General features: G+C 38.2%; 3 protein-coding genes across 7 annotated transcripts; 1 reads left to right on the top strand and 2 right to left on the bottom strand.

The window, feature by feature from the left end:
- Positions 1-1,816: 1,816 nt before the first annotated feature.
- nsdhl (NAD(P) dependent 3-beta-hydroxysteroid dehydrogenase NSDHL) lies at positions 1,817-5,848 on the bottom strand. 2 transcript variants are annotated; one of them, XM_004073359.5, is made up of 7 exons: positions 5,669-5,848; positions 5,433-5,594; positions 3,570-3,716; positions 3,354-3,482; positions 3,058-3,200; positions 2,608-2,710; positions 1,817-2,528 (listed from the first exon to the last, which is right to left on the bottom strand). In XM_004073359.5, the coding sequence occupies exons 1-7, from the start codon at positions 5,687-5,689 to the stop codon at positions 2,196-2,198; spliced, it is 1,038 nt and encodes a 345-aa protein (XP_004073407.1). In that variant the 5' UTR covers positions 5,690-5,848; the 3' UTR covers positions 1,817-2,195. The 2 variants fall into 2 exon arrangements, with proteins under 2 accessions (XP_004073407.1, XP_078810442.1); XM_078954316.1 differs by lacking the exon at positions 3,354-3,482 and having other exon boundaries at positions 5,669-5,830.
- cetn2 (centrin, EF-hand protein, 2) lies at positions 5,501-9,933 on the top strand. 4 transcript variants are annotated; one of them, XM_020706664.3, is made up of 6 exons: positions 5,501-5,643; positions 7,514-7,603; positions 7,743-7,907; positions 7,995-8,123; positions 8,194-8,331; positions 9,226-9,933. In XM_020706664.3, the coding sequence occupies exons 2-6, from the start codon at positions 7,601-7,603 to the stop codon at positions 9,313-9,315; spliced, it is 525 nt and encodes a 174-aa protein (XP_020562323.1). In that variant the 5' UTR covers positions 5,501-5,643; positions 7,514-7,600; the 3' UTR covers positions 9,316-9,933. The 4 variants fall into 4 exon arrangements, with proteins under 4 accessions (XP_020562323.1, XP_011478608.1, XP_011478606.1 ...); XM_011480306.4 differs by having other exon boundaries at positions 7,740-7,907; XM_011480304.4 differs by lacking the exon at positions 5,501-5,643 and adding an exon at positions 7,127-7,376 and having other exon boundaries at positions 7,740-7,907.
- Positions 9,934-11,452: 1,519 nt separating this feature from the next.
- Positions 11,453-17,271, bottom strand: gcna (germ cell nuclear acidic peptidase). The gene is made up of 12 exons (XM_004073505.5): positions 17,100-17,271; positions 16,588-16,689; positions 16,431-16,509; positions 16,250-16,302; positions 15,014-15,077; positions 14,855-14,925; positions 14,220-14,636; positions 13,945-14,110; positions 13,715-13,856; positions 12,738-12,873; positions 12,063-12,267; positions 11,453-11,972 (listed from the first exon to the last, which is right to left on the bottom strand). Exons 2-12 carry the CDS (start codon positions 16,658-16,660, stop codon positions 11,741-11,743), a joined length of 1,638 nt encoding a protein of 545 aa, XP_004073553.1. The 5' UTR covers positions 16,661-16,689; positions 17,100-17,271; the 3' UTR covers positions 11,453-11,740.
- Between the last annotated feature and the right edge of the window lie 9 nt (positions 17,272-17,280).

Below are 17,280 nucleotides of genomic sequence, written 5' to 3'. Positions count from 1 at the left end.
CTGTGGGAACACTCATCTCAAGCTCACTGGGTAGGAAAACCCAGCAAGTACCCACATCATTAAAGTAAGATCAAGGAAACCACACGGGACTGTTCCAGGAAACTCACAAACACACACATAAAAAGAGGAAAAATCCCAAGGGGTTATGTTTAATTGGCAACTTCCTCACTTTATACTTTGCTTTTTTTTTGTTTTTCTAATGAAAAATGTCTTTTTCTTTCTTTCTTCAAAGCCAGATTGTCAAAAATGACCTTTTTAAAGTTTTTAAAATAAAACAAATTTGGAATATATATTAGACATGAAAACTCTACAACAAATAACAGGAGCAAGAACTTCATGTCCTCTGGAGGATGTAGATTAGATCGATCAAAGGAAACCTTCCCACCAAAGTACACAATCAAGTTTTATTATAAGTCCGTTTAACTCAATGATACCCTAAATTAAGAATGAAAAAAAGGCATAGAACATCCTTTAGTTAGGCACAAAAAGCAGTAACTAGAATTTGTGGCATTAAAACTCACTTATTTATCAATTACGGGATTTGCAAATTCTAAAGCATATAAATCAGAAATTTCACATTTTTGAGGAAAAAAATCTCACAAACATGACAGGTGATTCAAAGTCTAGTTTTATACATCCGTTTACTGGTACATTTATTCTCTCCTGATGAATTAAAACCCAGATTCTTATGCAAATTAGCATCAAGTCCCACAATGTATTTCCTATATTTGCTTTAAATTGAAAATGAGATGGTTGTAAGCATAATGTTTGCTTGATCACAAGCTGTCATTCAGATGAATAAAGATTTTCAATCAATCATATATCGCTGGCAATTGAGTGGACAAAAATTGGTAATGAGAACTCCCCCTTTACAAGAAATAGAAAGGAATTCAAGCATCATGTGTGAGACGGTTTCTCACACATGTTGAGTTTAGCCACAGTCAAACAAAAGGAGTGCACACAGATTTCACAACAAAGAAAGGAGGAGGAACTGCAGGGTAGCAAAAGTTTCATTCCAGAAAACGCATTGCTAAACTAAAGTTTCTGCTTGGATTCGCCCTCCCTCTTCCACTTCTGCAGGAACCTGTCAGGCGGCCTCGCCCAGTGGTTTAAACCTTTGCAGTGAATCATTAGGGTGCTCCTGCCACAGAATTGAAATCAGAATGTGAGGAATCCGAATGTTACCCTCACCTTATTGTCACCACACCAAAGCGAGGAATGGCAAAAATTCTGAAAGGACCAGCCACTGTAGTAAATACATCTATCATAGATACCGCCAGATTCTGTGCTGCCTCTGGATTCTGACTTTATCTGATCAAAACATGTCAAAATAGGTTTGTTTTTTTAGGGGATGAGTGAGCATTCTAAAAAGAAGAAAACAATTTACCTGTTTTTGTATAATCCAAATGACAAGTGTTATTGCTAGTAATATATCCTAAACTTTTTACTTCTGTCCTATATGTTCCTAAACCCATCAATACTTCTTTAAACAAACAGAAAACAGGCCGACACATTTTTCTCCGTTAATTATCCCCAAGTACATACATTTATGGACAAATTAGCATAGACTTCCTGATAACCCATTGTCCCCTTGTCCTCATAGTGCAAAAATCCTCCTTTTATCTTGGGATTACACGAATCACGTCAGCCAGGATTCACATGACGTATGAGGTCCTCTAAAACAAAAATGGAGCAAAGTCACATTCTTTGCATTTTTAAGTAATTAGTGTTTTACTTAGGAATAAGGAAGAAGGTTATGATCTATTAGCAAGACGTTCAGCATTCTGATGCTTCAATAATGTGAAACACTCAAATGTGGTGGTACAGCAAGGTTGTTTTTATCATTCTGAAATAAATCTGAGATCACAGTTTTACACATTTTGTACTTACATTTCTGAAATCTGTTTAAATGATCTGTACATGAAATCACTGCTTTTACACATATATCAGGATTGAGGTGTATTAAGGCTGTGTGGCAGAATCATCTCTATTGTATATCTATATAAACAGGTGGCAGGACAGCCAATAATCTTCAAAAGCAACTATTTGCTGCCATCTGCTGGTGGAAATTAGATATAACAGCTATGTGAGCCAAAACACCAAGAAAGGTGTGGATTTACACAAATTTGAGTCCATTCAGAACAATCTGGCCAAGTTGTTGACACTGATGTATAAACAGAAATTTTGTTTGATAATCAAGCGCCACTTTTGAGGTGGGGGTAGCTCTGAACTGTGCATGCGATCCCCTCCTTCAAGCTGACCACTGGTTTGTAGCCCAGGTGCTCTTTGGCCCGTTGGCAGCTGTAGTAGTGGAAGGTTCCGGCCAAAGCCACTCTCATGGGTGTGAATGTTGGTTTGAAGGCAACAAAAGGACGCAGGAGCACGCTCAGCAGCCAGAGGAGAAGGGCCAGTCCGTAAACCAGGCGGTAAGGGAGGTGAAAGCGCGGCGCTGCGTATCCCAGACCCACCAAAACCTCCGACATGAAGTCCCAAAAGGGAATTGGCTCATCATTGGTGATGTGATACGCCTACATGGGGAATCACAAAATAAAAGATCTAGCTCATCTAGAGAAAAGAAGAACCATACTTTTTTTTTTTCTTACTCACCTTCCCACAGATGGGAGAGTCTGGTCTCAGATGCTCAGCAGCCAGGATGTGTCCATGAACGACATTCTCCACATATGTGAAATCTACCAGATTGGCCCCATTGCTGCAGAACACACAGTCAAATTTAAGGAAAGACTCTACCAGAAAAAAACAGGAATGATTTGCAGATGGATTGATTTATTAAAAAAAAAGAGAGAAAAAAAAGAGTTTTCCATTTAAGCAAAGAAATTGAACTAAATTTTTATTTAAGGATTTTAAAATCAACTGAAATGGTCCCTACAACTCCACTTTCCTTCAAGTATCAAGCACCATAAGATAAATGAAACCAAAAACTACCAAAACAGCAGAAACTGAACAGGAAGTTTTGTTTTTTCAGATTTAAGGGTTTTTTTAAATGCAAAAAAACACATAAAAGCATCTTGTTGAGGTCAAAGATTACTGAGGTCTTACCCAATAATAAACTTCATTTTTCCCCGCCGAGCTGTGTCTACTAGGATAGGAACCAGCTGTGGGTCCCGTGGGCCGAAAATGCCATGAGGTCGGATAGCAACTGTGAGGAAACCTTTCTGCTTGTTGCACGCCCCAAGAACCAACTACAACACACATTTTTGTTATCATTAGACTTTGATCTTTTTACTTGGGAGTTTTCATTGGGATATTGGTCAACAGAAGGGGTTAAGACTAATTATTTGACATATTTGCCACCTAATTTTTCAAAGGAAATTGTCTGGGTATTATTGCCTCACCTTCTCCTGCTCAATTTTGGTCTGCGTGTAATAATCAATAGGCTTCTTGGCGTACGGCAGATCTTCCTTTCCATTCTTAATATCCGTCCCTTCATACACCACACTGGCACTGCTGGTCAAAACCAGTTTCTGGCAGCAATGACAGCATCACAACATCACCACCAGGACCAAAACTAAGGCAAAAACCTCTGAAAACGGCGAGGAAACTCAGATTACCTGCACCCCAGCCTCGATGCATGCTTGGATAACCGTTTGCGTTCCCACGACGTTGACCCTTTCAAATAACTTGCGGTCATCGCTTCCAGGAGCTGGGGAGGCGCAGTGAAAGACTAGTGACACATCCTGCAGAGCTGACAGCAAAGCCTGGAGGAAAAATAGAAACAACAACAAAAAATAAGGGAGGTGGATGTTACCAAAAAGAAAAGGAAAATGATAATGTGTAAGTTAAAGTGTTTTTGGTGTTTTTAACATGTTCTTGCAGCATTTTTCTCATGATGGAGGACGTACCGGTATATAAAATATTTAAGATTCAAACTGCATCTCTGAGTATTTAATCAAATCGTGATGGATCCGGAGCAGATAAAGACCCGCAGTTTCAAAAAGATCAGATTTGTGGTGCAGCAACTGAAGTGGGCGGGACAAAGTCTCATGACTCCGCTCCACTCTGATTCATCCGCTTGCAGACAAATAGATCCATGTACATCTCAACTTTCCTTGTGCGGGTTGACATCTGGAGGAAAACAGTAGAGCTGGGTAGCTCTGATATCGCTCGCCGTTTTTGTTTTACCAGTAATGTTAGGTTGGGGGTGTGAGGAGCTGTAAGCTAGCGGGAAAGAGTGTAAACAAAGGGATGATGGGAAATCAGCGGAGGGTTACTCCCACGCCAACAGTCTGTCACAAACTTTTTCAGAAAATAGACACTTTTCACTTTAGATCCCGTTTTTTTTATTTTAGGTTTATTTTTTAGTCATAAATTTGATGTATTTCAAAACTGATCTCCTGCTTTTTTATAAAACCCTCCCATAAAATACATAAAAAGATGGTAATAAAACTCTTGAACTGTTTATCTGGATGAATGCATTTGTTTCTTTTTATTTTATTTTAATAATTTTTGCTTATTGGTACTTTTAGTTTTGGCATTATATGTCTGTTTTATTTATTTTAATACTCTATTATATTACTTAATATTGTTTTTATCTGCTGCTTAGACTTTGTTTTAGTTTTTCTATTTGTCAAATGCTGCACTGTGTCATGTTTTTGGATGTGACTGTTCCAAATGGAAAAAATGCTGTGTAATTTTGAATTTTGAAAATAAAAAGTAATATAAAGATTCTGATGAACTCTTGCTGCTTTGCAAAAAATATTTCTTAAAAAAATAGCCCCCCAAAAAACGGCATAATCAAAATGAATGTAGTGGGGACACGTTAGAATAGATATGAATATAGTTGGAGCGGGCCTTTAAAACATACAGTAAACACTGGATTTTGTCCGTCTGGTGTGTGGGGTGTATGCTTTCAGCTATATCTCCAGTCATAATAAAGATAAGTTCATCAAGTTATAGATGTGCTTTTGCTGTGGCAGGGACACTTTCAACTTCCATTTGGGAGGATTTTTTTTGTTGGTGCTGATCAAAGTTTCCTATTCTTATCCAATGACTTAAACACAGTATTTTTTGGAGTGGTTTCTGGTGATAAATTATTTGATTTGGCATTTGATATTTTATTAATATCTTAAAAACGTTTCATTCACAAGAGCAGATTCTTAAAAATCAAACTATTATTTAATACAATTCATAAAGAAGAGATCCGTTTATATTTTAAGATTAATAAAGTTTGTGAATAACAAAAATGGAAGAAAACTGTCCACTTTCATTGAAGATAACATGTTGTGTGACAATCCATATCTTAATGACATTTGTATTAGGCAACAATTCTCAATTTTTATGTATTTCATTTTATTTTTTCATCGTTAATTCTTTCCTATTCATGTGGACATGTGTATGACAAAAAAAACAACAACTTTGAACTTCCGGTTCCCTGAACGCCACAGAGCCGTGAGTGACGGAGGTCGTGGTCCCACCTGCTTGTCGCAGAGGTCTCCTTGGTGAAAGGTGACGCCTGGCAGCTCGTAGCTCTGCCGGATGTCAAACACAGAGACAGAGTAGCCCCGCTCCAGCAGCTTCTCCACCAGGTGTCTGCCCAAGAAGCCGGATCCCCCGATCACCGCGCAGCGTTTGCTGCTCTGCGTGACCGACAGATGAAATAATTACTATCAGGCAAAAGTTTGAGGGGTATGTTCAAGGTGCCTAAACTCACCGGTCGAAGTCGTGTAGCCATTATGAAGCTGCAAAGATGGAGATGTCAGAGTCGGTGACAGCTGGGATGGCTTTCGAAGGCCCTTCCAGGAGTGAGACAACTTTTAGCAAGTCTCATCTCACCGAAATCGTGTAAAAGTGCACAACTGCGAAACGTTTGAATCAGCCGAGACGTTGCCTCATTTTGATTGGTCTGGCGGCTGTCGATTAAAAGGGGGACACGTCCTGTCAGCCAATCATATTTGGGCTACGTCAAAGAACGCCATTAAGTAAACCAATCATGAACAAGTACTGTTTGTCCCCACCTGGTTTTGTTAAAGAGCCCACACCTAAATGCATATGTCGACATACACTCAATAAGCCCGTTTATGGCGACATTGTGAACACTACGTTGCCAACCATAAAACATTACTTTAATTTTTTGAAATCAGTGTCACCATGTTTTTTTTAACGTTTTTAAATTTTTACTGACAATCTATAAACTCCTGCGATGAATATAAAGTTCTAATTAATTTTATTGCATTCATATGTCTGGAACCTATATTAAGACATTTTTTTAGTTTGTTCTAATTTTTATTTTTCTTATTTCAGATGAAAATAAAATTTTCATTTGAAATCTCCATCTTGAAATGTATGGAAGCGAATCTATAGCATAAATAAAAAGCAAAGTGTAAACCAGAAATGCTTTTTCACTTTCAAAATGAAGCTGCATTTTTTGACTCAAAAATAAAATGAAAAGCAATCCACCAAAATGCTTTTTCATTTCCTTCCTCAACACAGCTTTTTCTGTCACTTAATTAGAATTAAAATGGTATTTGACATTTCATTTTTAAGACGTTCTCTGGTAAATGTGTTGCAAAATTAATTTAGAAATGTCTAATTTGACATTTAAAATGGATTAATAGAAATGCTTTTTTAATTTTCAAAATGAAGCTGCATTTTTTGACTCAAAATTAAAAAGAAAAAGCAATACTTCAAAATGCTTTTTCATTTTATACTTCAACACAGCTTTTTCTGTGTCATAATTAAAACGAAAATGCAAAGAAAAAAGACAGAATTATAATAATATTCCACATGATTAAAAATGAATATTTTAAAATGCTGTTTTAAAATAATGAACAGGTTTTTAAAGCAAAATGAAATATATTGAATAATATAATGGCTCATTTAAAATCAGTGTGCAGGTTTTTCACAATTTCATGATCTTTTTATATATTTATGAGAGATTTGTTGGTTGATTGTGTATTTGCATGAGGCCATATTTATTTATTTAATTAAATATTTATTTATTTAATTATGAACAGTATAGGACTCCATAGTGTTTAGGAAGAAAATGAAAAAGCATTTTGGTGGATTGCTTTTTCATTTTATTTTTGAGTCAAAAAATGCAGCTTCATTTTGAAAATGAAAAAGCATTTCTGGTTTTGGCTTTTTATTTATGCTACAGAATCGCTTCCATAGATCGACTCCGTAATCCTTAGCAACCAATCACCGTTTTGCCCGACGGGTGCGTTTGTTTTAATCTTCCTTTCGTCCCTATGTGGACACCGCAACAAAGCTAATGTTTTGGCACCCCGTCCCAATTCGACGTGTATGCTGATCGGCACGCGCGCAGAACGAAATCTGACGCACAAGTCTTCGTGACAGCATCTGGGGTTTTGCGCGTTGTTAGCTAGAAAACTGTTCACCCCGCCTGCGCCTAGTAACAGGTATTTGTGCGATAGAAAATGTCTAGTTTGGATGAATGACGTGCTGGTTTTACGCTAAGCTTAGAGAAGTGGTTTATGCTAGCGACTGGAGTCAATAAAAGCATTTCATGTGTTTTTTTCTCCTCTCTTTATTATAGGGAGACTGCGAAGCCTTGACGACACCACTAACTAACTGCTTTGTTTCTTAAATAAACTGTCCGAGTTTGACAAATATTTAACAACCAATGGTGAGTGAGCAGCTGCACAAACAATTATCACTGTTTTCATTACTTCAATTATTTTTAAGAAATGTAAATACTTATTATTAGTATTAGTATAATCCTTATCACAGTAATACATTTTGATCACCGTGTGTGTTTTCAGCAGGCGACTACTGCCAAGAGGCCAGCCCTGCAGGGTCCGGTTCCTCCTCCACGCAAGAAGACGACTCCCAAAGCAGAACTGACTGAGGAGCAGAAGCAGGAGATCAGGGAAGCCTTTGAGCTGTTCGACACCGATGGCTCTGGGTTCATTGATGTAAAAGATCTTAAGGTAAAATGAAATAAATCAGGTAAATCTGTGATCTCAGGATGTAATGATGAGCAAACAGTGTAGTAGTTGTTACTCTTTGTGATCCAGGTGGCAATGAGAGCTTTGGGGTTTGAGCCAAAGAAAGAGGAGATCAAGAAGATGATCGGTGAAGTGGATAAGGACGCCACTGGAAAGATTTCCTTTGCTGACTTCCTCACTGTCATGACACAGAAAATGGTAGGGATCCAGCTGCATCCCACGGAGCTTCATCAGTCCCCCGTAGTCCAAAAGGTTTTTCCCATTTTAGGCCGAGAAGGACTCCAAGGAGGAGATTCTGAAAGCTTTCCGCCTGTTTGATGACGATGAGACCGGAAAGATTTCATTTAGGAACCTCAAGAGAGTCGCAAAGGAGCTTGGAGAGAACCTGACGGATGAGGAGCTACAGGTGAGGCACTTTTCACTAGAGTATAGACTCCAGTTCTTTAAAGTCCCACTCCAATCATCTTTTGATCTATCTAAAAACCGTTCCCCGTGGTCTTTTAATTATGGTTATGCTGTTTTCTATGGAAGCATATGTGTCCCATATTTCAAAATAAAAGTCAGTACCGGTAATGCTTTGTCAAATACCCTTTTCATTATCATTTTGATTAAGTGACAGAATGAGCAGTGTTGAAGAAGAAAAAGAAAAAGCCGTTTGGCAGATTGATTTTTCATTTTACTTTTGAGTCAGCTTTATTGTGAAAATAAAACGGCATTTCCGGTATTGACTTTTATTTTGAAATATGAGACACAAATGCTTCCATAGATTTCTGCCAAAATAAAAAAAAAACGGTGTTGTTTTCTAGGAAAAAGTTTCTGCAGAGTGACAGTAGCTCCTTAGAAATTCACCTGAGGTGTGGGTGGAGCAAGCCCACCCCCACTTTCTGTCACCCATCTCCTTCTAGTTTACAGTGCCTCACAACTCTGGCCTAACATTATCAGTGCAACAAAAATGGTGAGCAATATTAGAGCTATCCAGCAGTACAGTTTAGATCCAGATACCAGCTCAGACGAGCAAAACAAAGACGGACATGGATCTGTTTGGATCTGCAAGTGAATGCATCAGAATGGAGCGGAGCAGGGAGCTTGTAGCCCCACCCAGCACATTTTCTTCATAACAAATACACTATTTTCCAAACTGCATTTTTTCTTTTGTCTGCTCTCGATTCCCAACTTGAATAAAGCTTAATTTTCCTTTTCCATGTTCTTCAGCATGAGAAACATTCCAAAAGTTAAACACAAAAAAAACTGAATTTTCTCCAGAGTGCATCTTAAAGCTAACTGTCTTGTGTTTTTCAAGGAAATGATCGATGAAGCAGACCGGGATGGAGACGGAGAGGTCAACCAGGAAGAGTTTCTTCGCATCATGAAGAAAACCTGTCTGTACTGAGGGAAGTTGGGGACATCAGAGGCCGGCCGTGCAGAGTCAAGGGGACCAGCTGCTCTCATGTTCCTCTAGAGAACCTCTATTATCGTGTTGTGCCACACACCTTTACTTGGTGAAAATCAATCAAACCATTCTTCCCTCCCTAAAATTAAGTGTCTGACTGCTGTCATTTTATCGTTGACTTTTTATTTGCCGATGCAAAGTGTCCTGTTTGGAATGCTGCAGACTTTTATGAAGAATATATATCAATGTTAATGATTCCAGGTAGCTTATTTATTCTTCAGTACTTCACAGTGCCTGAAAACTGAGTTCATTCCCTTCTCCAAGTATTTTTTTGGTCCTTTTTTTTTTTTTTCTCCATTGATGTTCCCCGGACACAGGTGAAGGTCTCCCTTTTGTGCCTCCTAACGGTCCGACCATCACAATCAGGAAAGTGGCCTCACAGGGCCCCTTCTGACCCGCCGCACACCTTTCTCACACGTCCGCCCTCCGTCTTTGAAATATGATTGTCGTATTTTTGCATACTTAACCTTCTGTCGTACACAGTTTCTCTTCTCTGTCGCTGACTGGTTTGTATTTTGTGACAGGAGCAGAACAGATAAAATATATTCAAGCAGTTCATCCCGTCCTTTTGGTTTATACTTTTGGATGCTGTTATTATTAGTTATACCATGGTCTGGGTGAGTACTCTATTCTGATTGGCTGCTGGCTGTGCATTAAAAAGTGATATACCACAGGATAACCGCACGGTGAAAAAAGTTCCGGTCACCTAGCTTAAACTTTCTGTATCACTGCGCCGGCTTCTTTAAAACAACCATTTGCTTCATCATTTGGATAAAAACAAGCGGTAAGAGGTGAACTTTCTCTCTGAACTGTTGCTTTATTCAACCCATCGGAAAGATCAGCATATATATATATATCGCAGAATCTTGACTGCAGCTGTGGTGCGGCGCAATGCGGACTATTTGTTACGTAGCAAATCGTCCGCTTTTTGTAAGAAAAGCGATCCAAATTGGAAAAACGAACAAGAATTAAAGACTAAAAACAGGTTACTATTTATTTCTTTTGTAAGTGACCATGGAATAAGCGGGTTAATGGCCTTCAAAGTGTGCATTATCACTTTTTAACACATTTCGCGGAAGCAACTGTCCTCCGCTTCGAGTCTGACGGTACAGGCTTCTACGGCGTGCTCTAAAAAGTGATAATGCATACTTCGTCGGCCATTAACCCTTACTTATATTCCACCTGAATTTTTATTTTATTCTAGTGTGTTTTAAGTCCATTTTCAGGCTTTAAGATGGAAAAAAAAGAAAAAGTATGCATTTTTAAGAAGATTTATATTATTTATATTTGAAAAGATTTGCCTAAACAAACCTTTATTATTCTGGAAAATAATAAAACTGGTTGATAAAAGATGGAAAAACGTAGAGGCTCCTCTTCATGAGGACAATGTGAATAAACAATGGAAGAATAGATAGGATTGCAACATATATACAGACATTATTGTAAAAAAAAAAGACAGACAATAAAAACAACCAAATATCACTAAGCTGGACTTATGAAAACACTAAAGCAAAATACATGTAAATATTGTCTTAATCATCATAATCTACCTGCATACGGCTTTTCAGAAACTTGGCCAGTTGCTGCTGTTTTTCAACATACTGATTTAGCTTCATTCTGCACCATAGAAAAATAAAAATTTAAGATTTTAATCCAAAACATGATTACCCATCACTTCCTACGCCTAAAACACAATTTAAAAGTTCCAATATCACACTGCAACTGTCTACATAAAAAATCAACACGTTGCATGAGGAATCAGGTTTTCTCTGCTTTTGATCTCTTCTGGGCCACATCTTTCCATTCAGCTAAATATTTTGTATCAGATGCACACCTGAGGCATTTCTCAAGCTTCCCTGCATCTGATCCCCTTAGAACAAAGAAAAAAATATATAGTACATTTTTTAACTTTCATCATTTTATACCATCAGCAGCGATGCCTCAGTTTCTCGATGGCGCAAAATTCTTCACGTCACCAAAGGTGAAGAAATGAGAGAGTATTTTCATTGGTTGCATTTCTTTATGAAATATTTTAATGAAAGATTTTGAAAATGTACAAAAAATCCACAAGAGCAGATTGGTAATTCCCAGAGTTTAATGAAAGAGTCTCAAATAAATCAAAACAGTTATCAAAAATTTGTAAAAAGTAAATTTGTTCACAGCGTAAAATGTCAATTTTATTCAAGTAAAAGTTTAAACTGTATTTCTAGTCTTAAATATTGATAAAGTAAAAAAATAACAAAAAAAACACGTTTATTTTTATATATAAAAATAATTCATTTAGATGTTAATCGTCTAACTCTAATACCAAAAACGTGAAAGGCAAATAACATTTAAAAAAATATTATTTCGACTTTGAAGCAGGTCAGCTGTCACTGAGTTTGGTTTTGGAAGCAAAGTCTGTGCTCAGTTTTCGCATCACCTCCGCGTGGCTCTGTCCTGCCAGCTCCTGCCGCACGCTACCATAGTTTTCCTTGACAAAGTTGGCGAAAGGCGTGGGAGCGCGTGGCTTGGAGGGGGTCATTAGGACCAGACGCCCCGTGCAGAGGGCGCACACAAACTTCTGCGTGTCCAGCGACTTGGAATGTCGACCGATCCTGTGAACCATCACCACGAAAGGGAAAGACTGGAAATCAAGTCCATGCAAAAACAAACAAATAAAAAACCTGAGCGTGAGCGGAACTTACGTGTTCTGGCAGCGCGTGCACTGGTATCGGAACTTATATGTGATGTCGTAACTGTGACAGCGCGTCACCATGGGCAGCTCAGGATGCAGCACTGTGGCTTTGCGGGCGTACAGCTTCCAGAAGGCGCCGTGCCCGTCTCTCACGCCATTGATGAGCCAGGTTGCAGCGTGGCACAACTCGTGGATGAGGGTGTCCCTGAGACGATCTGTCATGGAACAGAGGCAGGAGGAGATTCTATCAGACAAAAAAGTTCTTTCATCAGGACACAAAGTGAAATGATAAACAGCCTTCCCTTGTTCATCACGGGAGTTACGTTCTAAAAATAACCTGCGATTGGTGAAATCCTACAGATGTTTTAAGATTTTAAAACTCCTCACTACACACTTTGTACACTTTTCTCAGACAGACATTCATATTTTTACTCTTCTCTCGTGGTTAAACTGTCAAAGTTCAAACCTACAAACAAAAATAAGTTCAAGATTATAGAATGAAAACAAAGATCTGCTCATGATTGGAGATTTATGACGGTTTAACTAACTGAACCCATTCTGCACAGCAGACATGGTTGACAAGGTCGAGTAGGAGGCAGAGCAGTGAGATTTAAAAAAATAACAAAAAAAAGGTGAACCACGATATAGTGAGGGAACACTGTACTGATCCTTTAACCAGCATCACCTGCAGAGTCGCACACTTTCTCTGAAAGTTCAATGCGGGCGTAGCGACTTCCTCCACCCTTTTCCTGCCCGGTGACACAGTAACCAGCTGTTTTCCGCATCTTCTTATTCCAGGTCACGGACATGTCGACTGGAAGCTGGAAATACAACAGCCAAAGGAAGGTAATAAATAGTGAAACTGTGCAGCAACAAGAAAAAAAACAAAAACGTATTCGACTTTTTAGCAGGTGGAAGGAGCCTGAAATGACAGGACTTTCATGATTTAACATTCAGCTTAAACCAAGAAGTTTGTAGGGAGAAATCATATTTTCAGGAGAGTCTTATAGTCTTTCCAAAACACATTTAAAAAAAGCTGTTACTTTGAACAGTAAATTATTCAAGTTATTCCATCATCCAAGTCATCATTTTTCTGGTCTAAAATGTATCAGACTGCATGGTGGTGTAGTGATCAACACTCCTGCCTTGGTTCAAACCCCATGAGGGTCTCATCATTCTTCCCTAATGATATAACCAAGTGGCTGTTTTGTGAGGTGTAGGAGGCTCCACTCAGATGACAGAGGTCTGAACTCCATGTTTAAGCTCCTATGAAGGAAACTCTGTCAGCTGTAATTGTGATTCCTCAGCTTATGGTTGTAAGAGAAAAGACAGAAATGAAATGATAGCAGGTGTCTCACTGATCTGAAGTCCATCTCCTGCAGATTCCTTTCTTTGAACTCAGTTCTAAAATTACTCAGCTTCACTTGGAAGAGTGAAAAAAACAACACATCACTTCCCAAAAAAACAGAAGTTGGGTTCTGGATTCTAACGCCTCTAAAGTGAACCCTTTTGCCTTTCGACTGTGTGGAAAGATTCCATCCAGACGAGTCAGAAGTAAAAAGAACTCTGGCTAAATCCAGATTATTTCCATCCATAATGAATCTGGCAGTTCAAACCAGCAAACAATAGTGAAACAAATAGTTAAATGAAATAAAAAGTCACCTTATTGTCAAATACGCTGGAATTATAGAGCTGGTAGAGTTTGCTTGTGAGTTGTTCCTTGTTCTTTTTAAAGCTGGAGCTGTAGCATGAACCAGGGTCTGAGAGGAACTCCAGGAAGCAGCCTGGAGTCTTACACAGCCCCCTACAAACGGGTCGGGACACAAAAAACGTTTCTAAAGTAAAAATCACACGTCTACTATGTTAATGCAGTAGTGTGTAATGGCGTTCACCTGGTGGTGGGACCGCGTCTGGGCTCTGTCTGACTTCCAGTGGGTTTCAGAAAAGGGTTTTTGGCAGGAGTCTTGTCCTGCTGAGGTTTTTCCTTTAAGGTTTTGGAGGTAGATGTGGATAATGGCCTCACAGGAGGAGTGGAAATCACAGGCTCCCTGTTTAACTCTAAAAACAAGAACAATTTAAAAAAAAAAAAGGCAAAAGGAAGAAAATTGCTTTTGACCTCAAAAAGACACTAAAGCTTTATAAAAACTAGAATAAAAACATGGTTCACCTTTGCTGGTCTTTGGAGAGCATGAAGCTCCTGCGATAATGTTTTTCTTTTTAAGCCTCTCGAGCAAAGACACAAACTCCTCCTCGGAACTGCTGGACTCCTCCAGTTGAGAAGGTGCAGAAAAGGTGCGCTTTGGCGAGAAGATGGATGCCGAAGCCTTTCCAGGAGGGCGAGGGAGAAAAAGAGGCGGACTGGGAGGCAGAGGAGGCGAAGGTGGAACGTTTTGCTCCTCTCCATCTTCTCCATCATGGTTTTGAACCTTTGGGATGGGCTTGGAGTGACGCAGTTTCCAACTGCTCCTGATGATAATATTATCATCCTCATCTTCACTGTCACTCACAAAGACAGGGGAGTTGAGCTGAGACAGCGGTCTTCTGACAGAGTGCTGGGCAGCTGGAGTATTGCCCTTTTTAGGACCTTCAAAATAAAACAAACATTGTAGGGCTTTGATTTAATTAGAGATTTTTGTCACTTCTGAACAACTAACTAAATACAATTATGTAAAAATGTTTGCATCCTGCTTAGTGCTCTCTGATTTGAACAAAATTAAACTCAAATTGTAAAGTGTAAACATGACTATATGATTAAAGGCACTTTCTTTACCTCTATTATAGATAAGAAACCTGTAAATTTACCCCTGAGAGATGGTTTTGTCTTGATAAAATCCTCATCAGATGAGTTGTCATCTACAATAAAGTCTTTAAGGCTGTGGAGAAGAAAAAAAAAGAGGTTGCTTTATGTTTAGCAGGCTCTACTGATGAGTTTTAATACAAAAGAAGAGGTCAAAATCTCACCAGTCCCCACTGTGAGTCTCTGCTCTCTTGGGTTTGGTAGTGGGGGTTTTCACTCGTTGTAGAACTTTAATGTCCAAAAACACAAAAAGGAAGAAAATTAACACCATTTTTTTTATAGAGGGCTGAATGCAACATTAAATATACCAATAATAAATGAAAAATGTAACATTAAAATAAACACATTCAGCTTATTTTTATTTTTTAAGTCTAAATTATGCATCAATTCTGTCAAATCCCATATAATTTCCAAAGTAATTTTATTTATGCACAATGCATTACAATACAAGAAAAAAAAATGGAATACTGTAAATAACAAGTTTAATATTTATCATTGTTTTTGTTTAGTACATGCAAAACGAGTTTGTACAGAGCCCCACCACTTCTGAATTGGCCTGATTTATTTTTTGTCTTCTGCACGTGAGTTCATTTGAACAGGATTATAGAAAGATTTCAGATCATTGCTCTTGTCTTAAAATGCTGATCTATGCTGGTTACTAGCATAAAATATGAGAAAGTAAAATGAATGTTGCACCTTTCTTCTATCATGAATCCAAAGAGTTTCATTTGTTTGCTTCGTTTGCACTAATTACACTTCTTGTGCGCACAAGCAATTACTCTTCAGACAAAATATCTTGGACTGACAAGAAAATCAAAGAAAAATGACTATTTACGACAACAAAAGGTCTGTAATTTGGCTGATTTTCCCATTATTGTAACATCAGTTCATTTGTGACATTTTTGTCACTTTGAGCCACTCCACAGCTCTTTTTTAAACCATCAGAGACCTAGTCACAAACATCAGACATGCCACCACACATCATACCTATAACCCTCTTCAATCTAGCCATGCCACCATAAATGTTCATTGATTTGAATCAACGTTTTTTTTGTTTTTACCAATGTGATATCTATCTGTGCTGCTCTTAGGTTTACATTGTATTTATACCACTTACAATGTTTTTCAAATACTACTGTTCTGGTATATTTACATTAGGTTTTTACCCGTGTTACTGTTGCTGATTTATATTGTATTTTAGCCTTTTACAATGTGGTCATACAATCTAATTCTTTCATTTGTGTTTATGTTGTATTTTTATTGTTAATTTCACAATTTGGGGGGGGGAGACAAATTTGACAATCCGAGGACTACAGATGAAAAAGTGCCAACTCTGGTACATTAATGCCCTTGTCAAATAAACTACAGTAATACATAAAGTACTCAGCAAAAGCACCTACATGTTTCAAAAGGAGCGTCATCTTCATCATCTGAGCTCACCACAAGCACCACGCTGGAAAGAAAAAGAAATAAATAAAAAGACATGCGATCTAAGAAGATTTACTAGCAAATGTACCATTTCTACTTAGAAGAGTAGAGGTCACAGTCATGAAAGCATGGTGGTAGTGTTTATCCTCCTACCTTGGTGGTTTAGCTGCACTGCGAGGCTTTTGTGAAGTCGCTTTAGCCTTAGCTTGAGGTGTGAACCTTTGCTCCAAAACTGGAAAAGTTGAAGCGTTAACCAAGGTACATATTTTGAGATATATACGTATTTTTTTCTGTTAAAAACAGAACCTACACTGGTCAAAGTCTTCATCGCTGGACTCGCACATTGTGATTCGATAATCGCTTGTTGTTGTTCCAGCAGCCATTACGCGTCTTTTCAGCAATGTTCATTAAGCTAGGAGACAAAAAAATAGTCTTGATTTCAAACGATTATTTCATTTAAGTTAATATTCAATAGGTTTTCTTAGCTCTGCAGCGTTCGATCCTACCTCGTCTTTGTAATAACATTACTAATAGCAACTCCTTCAAAAACAAATAATCAAAGTTTCATTAATTCTTCGAGTTTACTTCAATAAGTGTACCTCAATGAGACGGTTGTTCCAATTATCTCTTTTTCTTAAACATGTTTTTGTTGTCCTAAACGTTTAGTAATAAGATTCTCCTGTGTAGCAACTACTAGCATACTGGCTAGATACGAAATTAGCCTCTAAATATGCACCGTGTTTTACTGTGTTTGACTACATGAACAGATATAATACGACATCCCAAAAGATTTGTAAAAACTTTTTAGTTGGAATTCCTTACCAATCGGGTATATGTTGGTTAATGGGAACAGCCGGCCAGAGACGATTAAAAGAAATTTAAAATCCGTGTATCGGTTGAACCGGAAACAGTCACGGCATGGTTTCACCAATCAGGTGTGTGTATGTGTTGGCGCATGCGTACATACAGAAAACATAACTTAACAGGGGAATACTCGTAATGG

This window comes from Oryzias latipes, chromosome 10 (genome assembly GCF_053564925.1).
Source record: "Oryzias latipes strain Hd-rR chromosome 10, Olatipes_Hd-rR_3.1".
Classification (NCBI taxonomy): Eukaryota; Metazoa; Chordata; class Actinopteri; order Beloniformes; family Adrianichthyidae; genus Oryzias; species Oryzias latipes.
This window is presented reverse-complemented; position numbering and strand designations above follow the sequence as displayed.